Below are 20,906 nucleotides of genomic sequence, written 5' to 3' on the forward strand. Positions count from 1 at the left end.
CTTAATAAATTAGGTGAGGGGAGCTGCCAATGGGGTGGAAGGGCTGGGCCCGACCCCCTTCCCGGCCAGAGGCGGGACCTAGGTCCAGCCCAGGCGTGTGCTGGTGGCCCCGCGGCGCCCTGCGGGCGGGCAGGCGGGCGGGGCGTCCGGCCTCATCGCGACGTGCTGGCCGGGGCCTGCGGGAGAGAGCGGGCGGGGCTCAGGATGCGCGGTCGCCCACCCCCGGCCCGCCCCGGCGCCCCCTCGGGTCCCCGCCCCGCCGGGCCCTCACCAGCGTGAAGGCGTCGTAGGCCTGCGCCAGCTCCTCCGTGCGGTACTGCTCCAGCACTACCACGCCCTGCAGGCCTGCGCTGCGGCGCCGCGCACAGGCCTCGCAGTGCACCAGGTACGTGTTGCGGCTGCCGTTCTCACTCGTCACGAACAGGATGTTGAACACCTCCACCTGCGGCGGGGAGGAGGCGGCGGTCAAGAGGAGGGAGGGAGGAGGGAGGGAGGGAGGCCGGAGGTGAGCGCCTCCCTCCGAGGAAGCGCTAGAGGGAGAGAGGGCGCACTCACGTCGCACTCATTGCAGTAGTACGCGGGCTCGTCCTTGACCCGGCCCTGATAGGCGATTTTCTTCCCGGCCCGCACCAGGCTCTCCCGCTGCACCTGGCAGTGCTTCATGGACTGCAGGAGGCAGAACCTGCGGGCGGGGCGAGGTGGTGAGGCGGGGCGGGGCCTCCCCGGTGCGGGCCCGGGTCACAGCCCCCGACACATCCCCGTCACAGTGGAGGTTTCATGTGGTTTTTGTCTACTTGGATCACTGGAAAACAAACCTTCTCAGGGCAGGGGCCTTGTCAGCCGCCCAGCACAGCAGCCCTGCAGGGCACGCGGTAAGAGGCGGGGGAGGAGGGGTTGGAACCAGGAAGAACAAGGCGGGCCAGGTCGGATGGAGATGAGCTCCCTCCCAAACAGGGCCCTCCCTCACTTGATCATCTTGAACAAGTCGGGGTCACTGATTTTGACCGTGCGAGCCACGTTCCAGGACACGTGAATCATGGGCACGATGGATTTGACGTTCTTCACCTCGTTCCACTCGTATCGTTCCAGGGCCAGCTGGTACTGATAGGCTGCGGGCCAGAGAGGGTCACGACAGGACTCCCCAACAGCCCGAGACACTTGGGCCCCGCCCCTTCCCTCACGGCTGGCCTGGCGCCCTCCAAACCCGCCCTCCCCCGACGGGGCTCACTCCCCAGGGGCCCCAGCCCCTCACCGCTGAGTGGCTCACCCCACCACCGGCCCCGCCCCCTCACCGGTGAGGGGCCCCACGTTCCAGGCGATGTTGTTGCACCAGCCGGTGGCCTGCACCCAGTGCACGGTCCCCGCATTAATCCACACAAGGTCTCCGGGGCGCTGCACGAAGCGGTACACAGGGATGTTGGAAGCATAGAGGTCATCCAGGATTGGCCACCAGGAACCCGTCAGGTAGTCCACGCCATGCCTGGAGGGTGGCCACAGGGTCAGATGGAAATCTGGGAATCCAGGGACGGGGCGTGGGGGGTCTATCTACCCGAGGAGGTGGGCGGAGGGCGGCGCGCACCGGTCGCAGAAGGCGCTGATGGTCTCCCAGTAGTGCTCGTGCACCGCGAACCACTCGCAGTCTCCTGGGCCAATGTTGATGTTGACCGAGCAGAAGTTGTTGTTCTCTTGATGGCCTGAAGGGGGCAACAGGGAACTGCACGGTTGGTCGGAGCCGGGCCTACGCTGCGCGACAAGCCCGCCCTTGGGCACTCATTGGTTGACGGAGGAGCGCTGGCGGCAGCCCCGCCCCCCGCGCTCCTCGCGCGCGCGTCGAACTCCGCAGCCCCGTGAAGAGCGCACCTGGCGTTCGGCTGCCTGGGACCTTCATGTACAGCTGCACTGTGTTCATGCCCAGGATGGTGTGGCCCACGTGGCTCAGCATGTTGCCCGTGGAGGTTACCCGCATGAAGGCGGGCAGCTTCAGCAGCTCCTGCAGCTGGGGCTTCCACCTGCCGTGGCGAGGGAGGCAACGGAAGTGAGCAGCTACCCCGACTCTGCTGACCCATCAGCACTCCCGCCCCAGCTTGCTGGCCTCAGCCCCACTGACCGCTTGGCATCGGACAGGTCGATGTTGGTGCCAAACTTGATGATGTGATGGTTCTTCGGATCCGGTGCGCTGCTGCGGGGGGAAAAGAGCACAGGTTGGTGGAGAAGCGCAGGGAAAGGAAGGAGTCCTGAAGGGCAGAGGCAAAGCGTCCCTACCTAGGAGGGGTTCCCGTGGTGCTGTCCGGCTCCTCGGACTCCTCGTCCTCACTCTCCTTCTCCTCCTGCTTGGTCACAGGGGTTAGGCAGGCCTGGGTCAGCGGCCTTCCAGGAGCCCTCCCACCGCAGCCGGAGCTCCAAGTCCCCTGATTCCGCACCCCCGCCTCTGCCTGTGCACGCCTCTCACCTGCAGGGACTCTTGGAAGGATGAGGCCTGGTACTGCGCGTACTTGGCAATGGTGGTGTGGGAACGGGAGCTCTCGCAGGGCCAGATCTGTCGCGTGCCTGTCAGGTCCCAGTTCTCATCTGAGGGCTGCTGCACCTGGGTGCGCACCTCCACCGTGTGCTCACCACTCGCCTCCACCAGCGTCTTGGTAGAGAAGAGGCCTAAGTCTGCAAGGGAGGGCCGAGCAGAGTGTTGGGGCAGGGGCAGAGGGCGGGGAGCGAGGCCCCAACTCACCCTCTCCCTTCTTGCTCCCCAAGACTCTGACACAGTGGACACAGGCTTCTCAAAGCTCAGCCCAGGAAGAACAGGCGAGAACCCCAGCCCCTCATGAAGCTGGGAGGGTTGGCCCTCCCAGGGCCTGGCCTTTACCTGGATCATAACCAACCCCCCCCTTCTCCCACTGCTGCTCTGGGTCCCAGCCCCTCCACCAGTCCTCAGGTGTCCATGAGGCCACATGTGCAAAGCACCTGGCACACAGTAGGTGCTCAATGACTAACAGTTTAAGTTATCATTGGATCCAATGAAAGATTTCATCAAGTAAAAGCCTAGACCGTGCTTCAGTAACATTGGAGGAAAGGAAGGATATGTGGGTAAGAGAAGGCTACAAGGAAACAGAGGAAACAAGATTAATTTTTACAGGAAACAAGATTAATTTTTATAACTCAGTATGGTTTCCTTTTACTTTGGAAGGTATTTGAAATTGTGCACAATAAAAGGTTGAAAAAGAGAAAGCCCCAAACCATGGGTCTCCTTGGATTTTACACAACCTGTATTCTTCTCATCCTTAATCACCAAGAAAACCAGAAGTGACTGTAACCAGATCCCGAGATACATCCCCTTCTCACCTGCCTACTGCTGGGGACAGACAGATGGGGGGAGGAAAGCCTGAGGTCAGCTGACCCATCACTCAGAGCACTCTTCAAAGATGGCTTACACGTGACTGAGGAGAGCTCACTACAGCTGTGGCCCTGGGTCTTCCAGAGCGGGGGCTCTCCGAGGGCCCCAAAGCTCCAGATCCTCCCAGCCCTCCCCAAGCCTTTCCGCCTCCACACTCACTGAGCCGCAGGGAGCCTGCCAGGCCCCGGATCACGGTGATGGGATTTCGAGGGTCTGTACAGAACTGCAGCAGCACTGGCGAGAAGGCATCCCGTTTACTCTCCAGCTGCAGAACAACCAGGAGACAGAGCTGAGGTCAGAGGCCCGTCCCAGGCTCAGGGCGCCCCAACAGTCCCAACACTGTCCTAGAACCCTCAGGCAGGGGCGGTTCTGAGCACGCAGGGCACTCATACATAGATGCTGGGTGTGGGCGGGTTCAGTTTTTCCCGGGGCAGCTTCTCCTCCGAGTTGATCTTCGGTTTCACAGACTGGGCAGGGGAAAGGTAGGACTCTCGAAACTTCCCTTTCACCTTGGCATTCCTGTAGAAAGACAGTGAGATGAGGACAGGAATATCAGAGTGCTGGGGGAAGGGAGCTTCCCGCCGGGCCAGGCCAGCAGCCTCAGCGGCGACAGCCCCCCCGAACTCACTTGCTGGCCCTCACGACGTCGGCAGCGCAGTGGCTGATGGTGAGGTCTGCCATCCGCAGCCTCCGCTCTTCCACCTCCGAGGCAATGAAGGTCTCCTTGTCACCACTTTCTACTTTGATGAGCCGGATCTTCAGCTCCTTGGGGGGCCCTTCACTAAGTGAGCGCAGCTTCAGCATGTCAGCCCGGCTGACACCCGGTGGCCCTGGAGCTTCCTCCCGAGCCTTCTTCCCAGGGACAGGGGCTGCCGGGGGTGTGGGCTGGACAGAGGGTGCAGGAGCTGGCAGAGGGCCCGGAGCTACCGGCGGCTTGGCCTTGGAGGCCCCGCCCAGATCCGGCCGGGCCTTCTCACGACCCTGGATCTCCTCGCTCTGCAGGTCCAGGTTCCCCAGCACTCGGCGGCTCTTTTCTTTGGGGGCCTTGGCCTTGGCCTTGGCCTTGGCCCTGCCCTCCCGGGGCCGCCGACCCACACTGTCCTTACAGGCCCGCCTGTGCCGCCGGTGCTCCTTCTGGTGCTCCTTCTGCCGCCGCTTGCTGCTCCCTGGTCGTGCCACGGCCACCACCCCACCGCTCTCCTCCTTGGCCTGAGCTGGGGGCTGCAGTCGCTCAGTCCCGCTGTCCGCTCGATCTGCCGTGTCCACTGGGTCGGCCGGGTCTGCGGCGCTCCGGCCCACCCGCTCCACAAGGGTCTCACAGGCCCGACTTATCTCTTCTAGCACCTCAGACTCAGAGCGAGCAGGGGGCAGCGGCAGGGGGTGGGGCGGGGGGGCGGGGGTCATGGGGCCCGGGGCTGGCTCTTCGCCCACCCTGCGCTCCCGGGCCCAGGGCCCGCCTGAGGTAGAGAACTGAGATGACGAGGAAGCGGAGGGCTGTGGGGAGCCCTGGGCGCTCGGGGCCGCGGACGTGGGCGGTGGGGCGGTAGCACCTGAAGAGGAACCGGGGGAATACTGAGTGGTGGGCAAGGGCCCAGGCCGGGTGGGAACAGCTGCTCCAGTCCCCCGGTAACAGTACTTTTGTCCTTCCAGCACGGAGGCCAAGGACTTGAGCAGGTTGGCCGGGCTGGCTGGTGGGGCTCGCGCGGTTGGCGGTGGCTGGGGTGGTGGCGGGAACTTGGCTAGAGGCGGCGGCGGTGGCAGGGCTGGTGGTGGCTTCTTCTCCTCTTCCTGGGTGGCCGGGGTGGTGGCGGCGGTGGCGGTGGCAGCAGTGGTGGCTGGGGCTGTGTCAGTGGGGAATGGAGGCTGCAGAGATGTAAAGGGCTCCTTCAGAGGAGGCGGGGGGACCACACCTGCCTCGTGTTGTTGCTGCTCCTCCTCCTTGCGAATGGATTCATCCAGCATCTTCATGATGTTGGCCAGCCCATCAGGTAGGATCTTGAATTCAGCTGGCTCCTCGAACTGGTCCTCCAGTGGGGTAGGGGGGAAATCAAAGAGTCGAGGGCCTCGGGCAGGCAGCTCCCCAACCCTGGGCGGCACAGGCTGGGGGGCTTTATTCAGGGGGCCTGGGGATGGCCCCGGCCCCCCCTCGGGGGTCTTTGGGAAGGAGACCCTGGGCCGAGGGCTCTCCGGGCGCCTGAAGCTTCCTGAGGTATTCTGGTGGCAAGAGGAGGGAGGGGCTGGAGGCAGGGTAAGAGTCAGGGGTGCAAGAGGTGGGTCCTGGGGGCTCAGTGTTGGGCTGGGGGGCCGGGGAAGGGGGTCCATACTTCTGGCCAGATAGGAAGGTGTGGGGAAGGACACAGGCCCAGTAGGGCTGCTGCTGTGGCTGCCACTGTTGCTGCTGCTGGTGGTTGGGGGAGCGGGAGGGGTGTGCGAATCCTGAGTGCCCACAGAAAAGCGGGGGGCCGGAGGCCCCAAGAAGCCCTCGCGGTGGGGGAGGGGGGGGAGGGGGAGGGCGGGGGCGTCCCTCAGCCCCGAAGAAGAGCTCGTCTAAGATCTCTCCATCCTCACGGGCTGCTCGGCAGGCTGGGCCCTTCAGCCAGGCAGGGGGTGGTGGAGGGCGTAAGAGGCGGGGACAAGGTGGGGGAGGAGGTGAGGAGGGGCCGGGTGGCAGGGACAGGTGGGGAGTGGCAGCGGGAGCCCCCAGGAATGGTTTCCGACTACTGTGTGCCGAGGGTCCAAGGCGGCCTTGGTGAGAGGAGACCTCCAGCGCGGGAGTTTGGAAATGGTCAGCGCCGGGCTGCAAGTGTAGGACGGCGGTGGTCAGAGGGCTGCTCCAGCCACCCCAGACCGGCTCCACTCACGCCCCCCCCACCCCACCCCGCTCCGCCCGCCACCTGCAGTTGTCACTCACAATGCCTGGGCTCGGCTCCACGCCCCGGAGACCAGGGTTGCTGCTGCTGCTACTGCTGCTGGTGGTGGTGCCGGGGGGGCCGGGGGGCCGGGAAGGGGCGTAAGGCACGCAGGCGGTGGTTGCTGCTGGTGAAACGCTGGAGTCCATCCGCGACCTCTGAACTCTGCTCTCTCTAAGGTCACTTCCGGGGGGACGGGTGGCAGGCGGGCAGCCATGGCTCTCTGCTCCTGGGGGGCGGGGGCCTGGGCCTGGGGGTGCAGCCGGGACCAGCCGGTGGCCGGGGGGGTGCACAGGGTAGGCCGGAGCTGGGTATGGATATGGGTGAGGCAGCGAGTGCCGCTGCTCCTGTGGGCGAGAAATGAAGACACTGCGTGAGGAACGGAGGACACAGGGACTTGGAGGTAAGAGGTAAGAGGTGAGAGGGCCACAGAGAGGTGCTCACCTGGCGCTCTGGGGGTGCTGAACCCTTGCGCTCGGGGCCCCATGCATCTCCATGTGGGGTACTCCACAGCCCTGGCTTGGTCAGCTGGAATGGAGGGCTGGTGGCTAGGCCAGGCGGGGGTGGGGCTGGGGGTAATGGTGGCGGAGGCAGCGGCAGCCCTGGGGGAAGGCCAGTCTGGAAGAAAACAGAGTGTGAGAGTCCCACTCCTCGCCCCAGACTGCCCACTCGCTGCTGGCCCACCCACATACAATCATACCTGCTCAGAGTTGCAGCCTCTCCTGCGTTTGCCTCCAGGGCTGAGCCCCTCCTCCCCCGAGGGGCCTGAGAGTGCTGCAGGAGGCATAGGCTGCACCACCGGGGGTTCGGCGGCTCGCTTCACCGGGGGACCCCCCCGCTTGGCCCCATAGTTCCGTTTGTGCTGAGGACGGAAAGAGGAGAGAGAATGGTACCGGTGCTGACCTGGCCCAGCCCTCCTCCCTAGCCCGCCCAGTCCCAGCCTCACCTCAAGGTGCAACAAGTTCCACACTTGCTCCAGGGGAGGCAGGACCTTGGGTCGGTGCTGGCAGGAGCCAGCATGAAAGTTCCAGAGCTGGGCCTGAGGAGGTGGGGGAAGAGTGCAGAGCACAGGGCAGAGGCAGACGTAAGACGAGGGCACTGAGTCAGAACGCACAATCCTAGCCCTCTGTGTCCCGCCTCATCCCACCTGCTGTAGTCGGCCGACGCGGGGCCCCAGCTCAGCCAAGCTTCCTCCATATCGAAGGGCGCTGTGATAGCAGCGTATAGCCTCCTCACTGTCGTGCTCTGACTCGTACAGCTGCCCAAGCTGCTCCCACAGCCCTGGCTGGGCCGGCTCCCGGAGCAATGCCTGCACACAGCCATGCAGGGATTCCAGCTTCCCATGGAGGGGTCTTGGGGTGGGTGTCCTACAGAGCAGAAGGGGTGGGGAGGTGGCAAGGCTTGGCGAACTCTTTCAAGGCCCCAGCCTTACCTCCCATCGCCAGCACCTTTCAATCCTCACTCACCCTGGAGCATAATACAGTTTGTTGGGGTGGCCAGAGCTACTGCCGTGTGAAGGAGGTAGGGGAGCAGGGAGTGGGGGCTGCCCGATGCTGGCAGAGCACCTGGAGAGAGGAGGGCTCTGTTAATGTACAGCAAGATGGAAGTCTTGTCCCTCCCTAGGAAGGAGGGGACTGAAGAAACAAGGGAAAGCAGCTGAAGACTGCACTGAGGCCCACGGGATGGCAGAAATGAGAATGACACAGAGACTGAGGAGCAGAGATGGGAAGAGGATTGCCTGGAGGCAGAGAGACAGACCAAGTTCTCACCTGCCTCCAGGCAGCCATGCGCTCCGAGGAGGGGGATGGGGCGGGCAGGAGCTCCAGGCCCCAGCACAGCTCAAGCCCCCAAGGGCAAAGGCTTCCCGTGCAGCGCGGGCCCCTGCAGGGTCCACTGCCCGATGCATCCAGCCTGAGTCAAGGAGAAGAGATTATGATCCTACTGGGGACAGAGACTGAGCTGTCAGGGTACACACAGCCGACCCGGCCCCCGTCTTCCCTTACCAGGTCAGCAGTGGCCCCAGAGATCGGGCACGGCCCCCTGCCCCAGCTCCTTGGGGCGATGGTCCGGCTCCAGCCGCTCTGACAGGAGTGCCCAGTGCCCCCAGATGGTCGCTCAGGGCCTTTCACAGCCAATTCTACGGAGAGGAGGGAGAAAGGAGTGAGGTGAGCGGGCCAGCACACAGTCGGGGCCGCAGGCTAGGCTGGGCTGGGCTGGACTAGGCTGGGCTGGGCTGGCCTGGCTGTGGCGCCCACAGGTCTGTGATCTGCGCAGGGCTGGCTATCCCTGAGGAGCGGCCCACCCGGCCTAAGGAACCGTAGGGGAGTGGGGGCAGCGGGAGGGCCAGTCGGTGCGATGGGGTGGCTGCGCTGCTAGGCTTCCAGCCGGGAGCCCCGCAGGCCGAGCTGCAGCGCTGCGGCCGCTTACCCGGCCTCCGTGGGAGCTTTCTCTCCCGGCGTCGGCGAGCTCCGGAGACCTGACCAATCACAGGACTTCCTCTCTCCCCAGAAAGCCAATCATCACCCGTGTCTCCGCCTCAGTAACAGCCTGGCCGGGACCAATAGGAGCGAGGTTAGCCCGGCCGCTGCCGGGGGAGGAGGGGCGGCGGAGCCGGTCAGACAGGCTCTGCCCGGGGTGACCCCGACGTGACCCCGCGGCTCCCACCTAGGGTCTCCATCTCCAAGCTGACACTAGGCCGGTCGAGGCAAGCGGAGCCTGAGACCCGTGCGGGGTGAAGGCGGCGGGTCGCACGGTCGGGCCGGCCTGGGACATGGAGCTACCCGCAAGTCCCACGCGCCCACAGAGCCGCCGGTGGTCCGTGCTAGACCGTCCGAAACGCCCCCTGCCCCGCCGCCTAACACCGACGGACAGCAGACGGATGCACAACGCCGACACAGGCGGCGCTCCCCCTTCTCACTTCACCTCGCCCAGTGCCTGACCTCCCCACCCCCTAGGAACTGTTTAGGGCTGGCCACTCACGGCGACTTCTACGGCACCCAAACCTGCCCGCGCCGCGATCTGAGCGCTCCACCCTCCACGCCTGACCCCCATCCCAAACCATGGTCAAGCCCCCAGCTTCATACCCAGTTCCTTCAGCTCCTCCACTTCCCCTGGCTCTGTAGGCCTTCAATACCAACCGACCCCCAAAACCAAAACCGTCCTCTAATCCCCCAACTTCTGAGAAGTCGCGCACAGCGGTCCCGAGTGGCCCCTCTCGCGTGGCTCCCGTATCCTCTATGCCCTTCCCCGCCGGGGCCACGCGGTTCCCCACGGCCCACGTGGCCCCCGCCCCCCAAGGGAGGGGGGATTTCGGGGGTTGCCCGTGACGTGGCTACTTGCGCAGCGGAAGCGGCGTGTGTAAGAGTACGGGGGGGGGGTCCTTCGGGAGGGAGAAAGGAGGGAGGAAGGAGGAGGGAGGAAGGAGGAGGGCGGGGCGGGGCCCGCCCGGCGGTGACATCACCCTTGTCCCACTCTCACCGCCCACTCCCTTAAAGAACCCAGAACCCGTTTCACTTCCTCCTTCACCCCCCCCAACCCCTTCCCGTCGGTGCTGGCTCGACCCACGACGGGAGCAGCGCTCCCCTTCCTGGGCACCTTCCCTTTAGCCCCAGTTCTTCCTTCTCGCCTCTCTGAGCCCAGGATCTCGGTCCCCGCGCGTCCTGCTCGCGTACCCCGCGTCCCCGCAGGTAGGAAGCCGGCTCCGCTCCCGGGATCGGTCCATTGAGAGTCTAGAGTACAAAGAGCTGCGAGAGGCGAGTGTAGAGTACAAAGCGGCGGGGGCGGGGCCAGCGCTCCAGCTGGAGCTAGCGCCGGGCAGGAAGCCGGGGGAGAACGCGCGACGAGGGGCTGGGGGCGGCTGGAAAGTTCGCCTTCGCCGAGAGAAGTCTGAGCTGTGGGGAAATTTCCACCCAGCCCACAAGGGCATTCGGGTTTGTGGTGAAAACAGTCCTCGATCTGCAGGGCAAGGTCGTCTGTTTGCACGCAAGCGCTTGGACCCTACAGGTCCCGGCGTGCCACTCCCCGGCGAACCCTAGTAGGCGCTTGGGCTCTGTGGACCCTCTCTGCGGTTCACGCGGAGTTTCGGTCAGAACTCTCTCTCCTCACCATACAGCCTTTATGTCAGTTACCAAGCCCTGGGCCAAGTACAGCGCTTAACTGTGGTCAAGCATAGCCCTGACCGGCTGCCCCCACCTAAGTCCCCGGACCCATGGACCAGACATGGGAAAACGGGGAACCCGGGGTCCAGACATCAGAGGAACAGATCCCCGATTGGGAAGTGGTGCCGAGGGCGCTGCCAGTTACCAGGAAATGCAGCTTCCCCTTCTGCGATGATGACACTTCCCCTCTACCACTTCCCCTTTCCCACGGGGAACTGACTCAGCTTTCCCTCAAACAGCGAGTCCCGTCCTCCAGCCCCTTTCCACCTCTATCCACAAACCCCTACGCCGGTACTCGGAATACAGCAGCCCTCACTTGAGAACAAAAACTTCCTGTACACTAAACACACACTCACTCTCGCCAACCACCTCGGATCCTTGTCCCCACCAGGGACCCAGGCGCCTGACTTCCCATCCGCCTCCTGTACAAAGCCCTCCCTCGGGGTCTGATTCAGGCTTGGGGTGGGGGAGCGTGAGTCACCCAGAAAACCTTCCTCTATTCCCACTGACTCAGCCCCCGCCTCCCTGAACACACACAGACACACACAGTCAGAGGCAGACACAACTCAGCCCACACATCGCTCCCCATCGGTCCCGCGGAATTTCCCCTCTCGTCTTCCCCCATGACGGCCCCTCCCCGCGCCGGGCAGCCCCGACGCCGCGGTCACACCTGTTCCCCAGGCGCCAGCAGCCGGCTCGCGGTCCACTCTCACCTCCACTCTCGCTTTGGGGCAGGAATAGCCCTCCCCGACTCCCGGCGTCCGTACTAACCCAGGGGAGGGGACAATCACCGGCAGGCACAAAGACAGACACCCAGAGACTCCTCAAAGACAGATGAGAGGTAGACGCACACGGCCAAAGAGGACGGCATACTTCTGGGGCAGGCATTCCAGCCTCTCCAGTCGGACCCACAGTACTGGGAGTCAGCCGCTCAGAAAGGGTTAATTCTTCTCCTGCCGAGGCCACGCCCTCTCCATCCGGGCACTCCCGGCTAAGCCCAGCTCCGCCCCCTCCATCCGGGCTCTGGACTCGGGGACTTTAACCGGCCCCCTCCCCCTAGCGCCCCGAGAGGGACCCACTCTATCAAACACACCCACTTAACTCTCTCTGGGCTCCAGGCCAGAGGAGCCCCTCCGCACACCGCTCCCGCCGCGCGGGATGAGGGTCCAGACGTGAGCACGCAGCTTCACGTGCCGGCCAAAGACAAGACCCCGCAGTTAGGGTATTACCTAGCAGGGAGTTAGCAGGCACGCGGCACGCGCGAGGAGGTGGGGCCGGCCCGGGAACCCCGCCGCGTCCCGCTCCCTGTCAGGCCCTGTTCTGCCTGGTGGAAGCGAGGGGTTACAGCTCGCTTCTTACCTGGGGGAGGGGGAGGCGTAGGGGAGGGCCGCCGGCTGGGGCTCCGCTCTGACTCAGCCACCCCGGGCAGGCCGCCCGCTCGGGATTCCCTTCCCCAGCCTTCCCCCGCTGCTGGCCCCTCCCCGCCCCCCACCGAGAAGTGACAGTGCCGGCCCTGGCCCGCTATGTGTCACTGCGAGCCTTGTGTCTGCCTCTGACTGGACCGCTGTGTTCACCAGTCTGTCTGACAAGGTCGGCTGTGTGTGAGTCCCGGTGTCTGTCTCCGTGTGCACCTGCATATCTGCTCATCTTGTCTCCTTCAGTGCCTGTGTCTGACGCGTTCCTGTCATTATGCCTGTCTACACGACTCCGAGGGGCTGTCTCTGTCTGTGTGTCTGCCTGGCTCCTGTCTCGGTCTTTTGTCTGGGACTGCCTCTGCATCACTTGCCGTGATCACGTGTGTCTCTCTGCACATGCCCTTCTGTGTTTGCCTTCATGTTCCTGAACAGAGTCAGGGAAACACTGGTGCAGGCTGACCCGGCAGACTCCTCGCCCCACTCCCCTGAATCCTGATGTCTTACTGGATCAGTGATCCTTCTGTTTGAGTCAAGCATTTGGAGGTCTGGGTGCCTTCATTTAAGTTCTGTCCTATTCCTCAACATCCTCACTTATCCTCACAGCTCCCTGTGGCTCCCATTGTGATGGTAATTGCTAGCATTTACTGAATACTTATTACATGCCAGGTACTGTGTTAAGCACTTTATATACATTTTAAAAAACCCCTCTCCAGAACCTGACATAGTACTACCCCATTTTACAGATGAGGAAATTGAGGCTCAGAGAGGTTATATAACTCTATCAAGGTCATTCCACGAGAGAGTAAGAGCTAGGCTTCTTTCCAGAGCCTTATTCTTACCACTCTTCTATAATGCCTCTGTACTATTCTCTGTTGGTTTTATCCTCACAGGACAACTTCCTAGGTCAGCCTGCCCCTCAGCTCTACCCCACAGTACCATCCCAAATGTCTCATGTCTTTAGAGAAGGTGTAGGTAGGAGGCTGTGCAGCATTTCTCAGAAGCCATTGGTTTCTTGGCCCTGAAGCTCATTCAGTTAACACATTCATTCAACGCAATTCCACTGAGGCACCCCAATGTGCAAACCATCTCGCCAAATAGTGAGAGATACATAGAAGAAAACAGTCCCACTCAAAACTTAGTGAGAAGTAGAGAAGAGCAACACACGCTCAGAGAACTTAAGTCTCTGGCTTAGGTACCATCTTTTCTCCTACAGAAGAATGGGGGATGGGATGGAGCAGGGCCTTAGGCAGAGAAGTGGCAGAAGGAGAGAGGGAAGCACAAGAGGAGTAAGATTTAGGATGTATGGGGCAAATGCTGTGGTGCAGCAGGGAGAGAAAGGAACCGAAGGGATCTGGAAGGAAGGGTGGGAATGCCAAGACTGCCATGCAACGGCAGGTTTTTGTGACAATGGCCTCCACTATCTCTCCAAATCAGTTCCCAATCACCCTCCATAAGCCAGGCTGTTCAACAACTATTATAGGGGCAAAGACCTCCTCATTCCAAAAAAAAAAAAAAAAAAAAAAAAATCCCTCCAGGTATCTTATCTCTACTTTCTGGCCTGCAAACCCCAGGTTAATTCAATTCGGTAAGTAACTGAGTTGTAGCACTGGGGGGGAGGGGGAAGGGGGGGTGATTCTTTGGTGGTAGTTGAGAGGCTGGTGAAGTACAGGGATGAACCATTCATAGGCAACAGAGGGGAGCTCCGTAAATGAGGAAGACTGAACCACTCAATCACCTCATGGTGGGGGGGATGCTCAGAGTTGGACGGGACCATTCTGAGGAGTGGGCATGATCTAGATCATATCAATCCTTCTTGCATATGGTGCAGAGCTGGACTGTTGCGGGGAGGCGCTGCATTGCTCAGGGGCAGGACTTACCAGATGGGAGTTTGGTGTGCCCTGTCTCATTGGAGCCAGTGCCCCAGCAGTAGGGTGCAGCAGACCACAGTGGGTGGGGTGGGTGGTACTACGGGGCTGGCATGGTGCCTGGGGGAACCTAAAAGAAAAAAGCCAGTTAGAGGTGGGATCTCCCAAGCTGGAGAATTTTCCTATGCCCCCTGTCCCCTTATTGAGGAGAAACCTGGCTCTGGTGGTCAGATGGGATGAGAGAATGTTTCCATGGCAACCAGAAAAAGCCAACCCAAGAGTGGTCCTCCAGCCTTCCCCTTTAGGAAGCAGCCTGGACCAGGGAGTGAGGGGAGCATGCTACAGCATCTGCGTTAAGTCCACAGTGGACACCCAACCCATGATCCCTCTTCTGACTGGACCCTCCTGCTGAGAGTCCTTGGCCCCAGAGTAGCCCTAACTGCCTCTGACATCTGCACCCAGGTCAGCTTCAGTCCCGGCCTCAGGCTCACAGAAACTCTTCCTTCAGTTCTGCCTCCTCCCTAACCTTATCAAGGCACCAGATAACCCCACCTTCTGGACTCTGCCCCCTCTCCTTCCACCAGGCTGGTGCTGGCAGGTCTTGGTGAGCAGCACAGGTGGCCAGACTAGATGAACGGGCCCAGCAGGGAGGAGCCTTTCTCCTCAGCAAGGACTGTGACTCTGGGCCTGGGTCTGGAAGTGGCCTCTGCTGCAAGCCTCCCCTCCGTCTACCCATCAAGGCCATATCCTGTTTCCCCATCACCTCCTTCCTCTATGTGGCCCAATTAGGTGATAGAGGCCCACTCCCTCCCCTCCTCTAACTTTCAGAGACAAGAAGTTAGGTGTCTAGATCCAGGGCCAAGAATCTGGTGTCCATCCAGGGGTCAGACCTAAGTCTGCCTCACCTCAAACTCACTCCTCAGGGACCTATGTTTTCTGCCCTCTTAGTCACAGTTCTCTGCCCTTAAGCACCCAGACACTTGGGCTCCCAGTCTAGCCTCTCCATTCCCTGTCCTTCCAGCCCCCATCCTTCCCCCTGCCCCAGAGGCTTAGGCCTCCAGCCCCCAGCCTCCATGATGCAATGTGCTGCAAGCTGCCTCAGCTGCTGATGACACTGCCCCCAGGGGAGGTGCTATTTCTGACCCATGCAAGGCCCCTCACCTGGCCAGGGTAGTGGTCAGCTGCAGGCTAGGGAGGCCAGGCAGGCAAGGTCCTTCTGCTGGAGAAGGGAGCTTGAGGCTGGAACCCTCCAGGACAGGGACACTCAGAATGTGAGACCAGAGAGTGAGTGAGTAAGAGAGAGAGAGAGAGAGAGAGAGAGAGAGAGAGAGAGAGAGAGAGAGGGAGGGAGGGAGGGAGGGAGGGGGAGAGAGAGAGAGAGAGAAAGAAAGAGAGAGTGAGTGTGTGTGTGTGTGTGTGTGTGTTTGTAGCATTTGTATTTGTGGTTGTGTTGGGGAAGAAGGGGATGCTGGGGAGGGGCCTTAGGACAGACCAAGAGGAGGAGTGAGGGGCAGCCAAGGGGGTCAGCCAAGGGGGTCAGCGGGGTGTGTATGGGGTGTCTGGACAGCAGAGTGGGGGAGGGGCCAACAGCCATTTAAAGGGCCAGCCCCAGAGCTTTAATCCCTCACCAGCCCTGGCCCCAAGCCGGAGGCTGTAATTCATCTGTCCAACAGCTGGGGTGGGTGTGTGTGGTGGTGGTGGGGGGGCATGTGGACGGGAAGGGGGAGCTGGGGGAGGGGCTGGGGCTTTCTTGTGCACAGAGCCAAACAACAAAAGGGGAAGCTGAAGGGCCAGCTCCAGTGTGCCCAGGACAGGCTGCTGACCTGCAGACCTGCCGGTGGCCCCCACCTGGTGGCCGACAGACTCCGTAGTTTAGACTCAAGCATTCTTGGCCAAAGAGTCCATGAACCCAAAGGTGGGGCCCTGGAGAAGATCCAGGTTGAGTGCCCCCCAGGCAAGCTGTCACCCCTCCGTGCAGGTCCCATCCGCAGCACTGTCCCAGACCTGGCAGGCCCCGAAACAGATTCAGCCTCAAATGCCCTGCTCGCCAGCCAAGCCTCCCCAGACAAGGCCTGCCGGCTCCCCCCTCCCGCTGGCGCAGGGTGGCAGCGGCCACACCGAGGCTGTCCCTTTAAATCATTACCACCCCTGATTGTGTGGACGAACAGAGGGCCCTGCCCCCCAGGCAGAGGCTTGCCACCTCCCCCCCACGAGTCCCCAGAAATGTGAGGGCCATTTAAAGGGACAACAGAGAGGCAGCCGGGTCTCTAACCGTCCCCGCCCCCGCCCCCAACACACTCACAGACCCTTTCGCCCGCGACACATAGCCCCTTGCCTCTCCAGAGGGCCCCCCAAATTCCGGTTCTCTCCCCACCCCTAGATACTGCTAGAAGGAGAAAGGGGCCAGAGTTGGGGGGCGGGGAACTGGGGAAACGAGAAAAGGACAGGGACTCCCTCCTTCCTCAGAGCCCCAGGGGACAGGTCGGAAGGAAAGCAAAGCCTGGAGAAGCAGCGAGACAGAGCCCCGAAAGGTGCCGCGGGCAGACCTGGGGCGCACAGGCTGTCGGTCGAGGGGTAGGGAGTTGGGCTGCACGAGACAGCGGCGCGGCCAGCGGGCGACTAGCCCAAGTGGGGAGATGGAACAAGGAGGGCCGGGGGCAAAGAGGCAAGGCCGGGGGAAACGGGGAGACGGAACCGGGGAAAGGGGTCATCTGGGAGGGTGTGGAGGAAAACCCGAGAAGGGAGGGTGAGCCAGGCCGGGGTTACCTGCTGGGTGTCTGTCCCCCGGCGGTGCCCCCGGAGTCCGGGTAGGGAGGGGGGGGGAGCAGCGGGGGGGGGGAGTGGGGGCTGGGGGGGCGGGGGAGACGGTCCCTCCTCTGCCTCCTGGGCCTGCCCCGGCGCTTGCAGCCTCTGCCTCCCTCCCTCCTCCTCCCCGTCCCTGAGTCCCGGAGTCAAACAAAGAACTGTAGCAGGCTCTCCCCAACCCCCTCCCTCCCCCCCTCCTCCTCCTCCTCCACCTCCTCCTCCTCCTCCTCCTCCTCCTCCACCACCACCACCACCTCCTCCTCCTCCTCCTCCCCTCCCTCCCTCCCCACCAGCAGGCTCCCTCCTCCTCCCTTCCGGTCTCTTCCTTTAACTACCCGCCCCCCCCCAGCCCCCAACACTAGTCTCTCTACCCACCCACCCGAACCTTTTACACACCCCTCAGCCAGCCCTGTCCCCGCAAAGGAAACTGTGGAGTCCCTCTGTAAAACTGAAAGGCTCCAAAGAGCATGGGAGGGGACTGGGGTCTTGCTCAAAAATCAAGAACCACAATACAATTATTTTATTTTCACAGCCAGAGGTACAGTCTTAGCTGTTTCTTCTGCGAGAAAGGGGAAAAAATAATCGCAAAGAAAGCAATACAAATCTGACTAAAGCCCTCATCAAATAAAGTGCACAATGCAGTGGAAGCTAATCTCCAGCCCCCTCCCCCGGGCCCCCCGCCCCCCCTACCAAATTAGCACAAACTCTCCACTCCTCCCTGGAGAACTCCTAAGGTCTTGGCCAGTTTGAAGCAGGCCTACCAACCATAATAAAAAAAAAACAGCATTTAATAATAATAAGCATTTCATAACAAGCATTCATTCAGTGTTCATTCTGTGCCAGGCACTGTGCTAAGTGCTTTGCATAAATTATCTCATTTTTTTCCTATCAACTGCCTAGAAGGTAGGTATTAATATTTCAATTTTCCAGATTAAGAATATGAGGCACGGGGAGGTTGTGACCTTTCCAAGTCTCTACAGCCACTAAGTGGCAGAGCTGGGAATGGAATCCAGGTCTGATCTGACAGCCCAAGCCCTAAGGTACACAAAAAGAGAAACCAATCTTTTCCAATACCATAACCAATCCCAAGACTTAATAGAGAAGGGCAGCCATAGCTATCAACTGAGTCCCCTTCCTTCAAGAGACAGAGATCCACCCACCTAGACAGAATAAAGGCCCTGACTTTTCAGTCTAATACAGTTTCTTGACCCTTTTCCTCACTGTTGGGGCTGGGGGTGGGGTGCCATTGATTAAGGTCAGGGCTGAGCTGGTATCCACACAGTATACCACACAGCTCTTCTGGGAGGTAGCTATCTGGCAACCACTCCCACTTCAACTCAATACGGGGGCGGGGGAGGGGGCAATGAGACACTTGGTAATGCAGCAGGTGGGAAAGTAAAAAGACTGCTGGGGAGACTCTTTCCAGGAGGGACGGGGGGCTTGCAGGAAAAGCTCTTCTGTGCCAGTCTAGGGAAAAGTGACCCAGGCTTCGCTTCGCCCAGCAAAGGGGTAAAGTCCACCACACCACACCCGTGCCCCTCCCCCTCACAAGACTCCAGGCCAGGGTTTCCCACCTGCAGGACGCTAAGGCCAAAGGAAGGGAGAGGGAAAAAAGATGGCACGGGGTTGCAACTGGACTCGGGGCGGGGGGTGTGGTGGGGGGAGGGGGCCGGAATGGAAAGGGCACGTGCACTGGTGACATCATCCCAGGCCACCTTTAACACAGACCTTTGACCCCGAGGGGCGGAGAGGAGCCTCAGGCTAAGCTTCCTGGGAAATAGCCTTAAGAATTCTGGGAACCCAAAAAGGAGAGGAAGGAAGGAACCCAGGCGTCCCGCCCTTATCTTCTGCTCCCAACGCGGCTCCAATCCCTTGGACTCAGGCCTCTCGGCTCCTCCTCTCCGCCTCCAGCCCTGACCTCCCAACCCACATTTCTGACGGAGTCCCGACACGCCTCTCAGAGATACTGTGCCTTCTCTCTCCTGGGCGAGATCTCGGGTGGGGGGCGGGAGGTGGGGGGCGGGGGCACCAGGTCCCGCGGGGCTCCGTCTCCCATCAGCGGGATCCCCCGTGCCCCAGCCGGCCGCCAGCCGGAATCTGTCTGGGTCCCAATTCTCCTGCCCCTCCCCGCGCTGTTCCAGGGCGGAGTCTGTGGAGTTGAAATCAGGACACGGCAAGAGGAAGAGTTATATAACTGGGAGAAGCCGAGAAGGACGAGTGAAGACCGGGAGAGGCAGCCCGAAAGGAGCCGAGGGAGGCGCAAAGAGCACCACGGCGAGGGGGAGAAGAAACGCTAGGCATGAGAAGGATTTTGGTGCACATCAAAGGGGAGGAATTCACGCGAAGACGGGTTGTGATGGTCCGGGAAGAGTCACCTGGCCCGTCCGGGGCTTCCCCGCAGCGCCCTCCCCAGCCACCAACAGCAGCTGAGCCCGAGAGAGTGAAGCCTCGGGAAGGGGTGCTGATACCCGTTCCGTTCGTCTTGGAGAGGCAACCTTAGCCAGAGCCCGGGAAGGCAGCGGCGGAGCATATGGGGCCGGAAACCACAGCTCCGCCCAGCCCACCTGGGAGAGTGGGGCGCCAGCTGGGGGTTGGTGGGGAACAGGTAGCTGGCTCCTCCCACGCCAGGCTGGGCAGTAACTGCTGGAGACCCAGAGAAAGGCTAGCGGACCCAGACGCCTGGGTCCCCCCGGGGCTGAGGAGTGAGTGCAGCCCAGTACTAGTTTGCGAACAGAGTCTCTAGATGGGGGTAACTGGGGAAAGCGGCAAGCACTGACTCGCCGCGCAGGCGCGGGGGGTGGGGGTTACTCGGGCTCGTGCGGCACGGGGAGGGGGAGTGGGCGCGAGCGTGTGGGAGTGCACGTGCGGGTCCCGGGCAGCTACCCCCTCCCAGCCTCCACCTCTTCCCCTCCCCTTTCCCTCTTCCTGTCGCTCTACGATGCCTCCTCCACATTGGCTGCCAAGGCCCTGATGTCAGAGGCAGCCGCTGGAGCGGATTGGGCGGACGCGAGAGTTAGGGAATCCGGCTCCTGAGTCTAGCTCTCCAGTTACTCTGGCAACAGGGCAAGCAACCCCCGGGAGGGAAGGGGAGCAGAGCTCAGCGCCGCGCCTGGGTCCCGCCTCCCTCCCGACCAACGCCGAGTCCGTTTCTGTGGCAGCGCAGCTCGCTCGCTGCTCCCCTGCATCCTCCTAGGGATCTCCCTGTCTCGAGAACCAGGCGACCTGCCCTCGACCTTCGCCGCAGTCTCCCAGCCCCCGACTCTGCCAATTCCCATCCTAAATCAACCACAAGCCGCGGCAGACAGGAAGCGAATCTGCGTTGCTTAGCAACCTGCCCGCGTGCCCCCTCCCCACTATTTACCCCAGCTCCGGGAGGCGGAGTCCCTACCCCCTCCCCCGCCCATGCCCTTTGCCCTCCCGACCACAATTTCCTGTGAGGGGGACCGAGATGACAGGAAGTCACACAAGCACCTCAGCCCACCTTTCCCTCTGGCCGGGGCGAGGGGCTTTGGCTGCTTTCACGGCCACATTCCCCACCCGAGGCCCCTGAGTCGCGCTGTGCGTCTCGCTCTCGCCATCTCGCGGCTACGTCGCGAAGGTTCAGCGGAGAAGGGCCCGAGAAGGGCGAGAAGCTAGGAACGGGAGGTGTCAAGAGTGGGGGCAGGACCGGGGATGAAGAGACTATTGGGGTGAGGCCGAGTGCAGGGAGGTGACGTGCGGTGGAGGGGATGGGGGCGAAGGCTACCGCTGGGAAGCTGTCGGGGCTCCCAGTGTGAGGGTCAGAGCTGAGGCTACATACCTCACCCGTGGGAAGAGCCAGAGGGAGACTTGGCGCGGCCCGGGACCTGAGACACATCCCTGACTACACCCGCCCTCAAGAGGCCGTCGCACTGACCTAACTGCAAACCCTGATCTTTGGTCCTGCCCTTCAGTTAGGGACCGCCGCGCCCCGCCCCCGCCCTAGGGTCGGGAAGGGGAATCCCAGCCCAAGAGGAACAGGGAGTCCTTTCAGGCCCCTGTCGACATCCGGAACCCAGGACATCTGCCGCCCAGCTCTTCCCTCACCCCCGCCCTGCTCTTTTCTAGGGGACACAGATGTCCTACGCCCAGTCTTCTTCCCACTGCCTTCCTTTCCAGAGACCCGAACGTCCATCCCCAGCTCTACCCTTCCTGCGACTCAGGCGTCCCGCCCCACTGCGCGGAGATGGTTTCCCTTTCCAGACGCCTTCGCGGCTCCCCGTTACCTGGTTCTGGGGTGTCCCAGGTGTTCAGGTTCCCCAAGGTCACCCAGGGGGTCGAGCGGCCCCCCCTCTCCCAGGCCGGGGCTGGGGGGGCCGCTCCGCCCCGTGGCGCAGTTGGATTTTCCAACA

General features: G+C 62.0%; 1 protein-coding gene across 1 annotated transcript; it reads right to left on the reverse strand.

Annotated features, from left to right (window-relative positions):
- Positions 1–61: 61 nt before the first annotated feature.
- KDM6B (lysine demethylase 6B) lies at positions 62–20,891 on the reverse strand. Its single transcript, XM_060081052.1, is given in 25 exon segments — positions 62–176; positions 272–442; positions 556–682; positions 968–1,109; positions 1,293–1,480; positions 1,580–1,694; positions 1,861–2,009; positions 2,108–2,179; positions 2,263–2,327; positions 2,450–2,655; positions 3,545–3,650; positions 3,778–3,904; positions 4,014–5,887; positions 5,889–6,182; positions 6,297–6,641; positions 6,739–6,912; positions 6,995–7,156; positions 7,241–7,333; positions 7,442–7,661; positions 7,761–7,859; positions 8,064–8,205; positions 8,298–8,431; positions 8,722–8,841; positions 13,744–13,861; positions 20,781–20,891. Coding segments are annotated over 21 exon segments (4,890 nt in total). The 5' UTR covers positions 8,201–8,205; positions 8,298–8,431; positions 8,722–8,841; positions 13,744–13,861; positions 20,781–20,891; the 3' UTR covers positions 62–152.
- Positions 20,892–20,906: the final 15 nt, after the last annotated feature.

Source organism: Mesoplodon densirostris, chromosome 18 (genome assembly GCF_025265405.1).
Source record: "Mesoplodon densirostris isolate mMesDen1 chromosome 18, mMesDen1 primary haplotype, whole genome shotgun sequence".
NCBI classification, from domain to species: domain Eukaryota; kingdom Metazoa; phylum Chordata; class Mammalia; order Artiodactyla; family Ziphiidae; genus Mesoplodon; species Mesoplodon densirostris.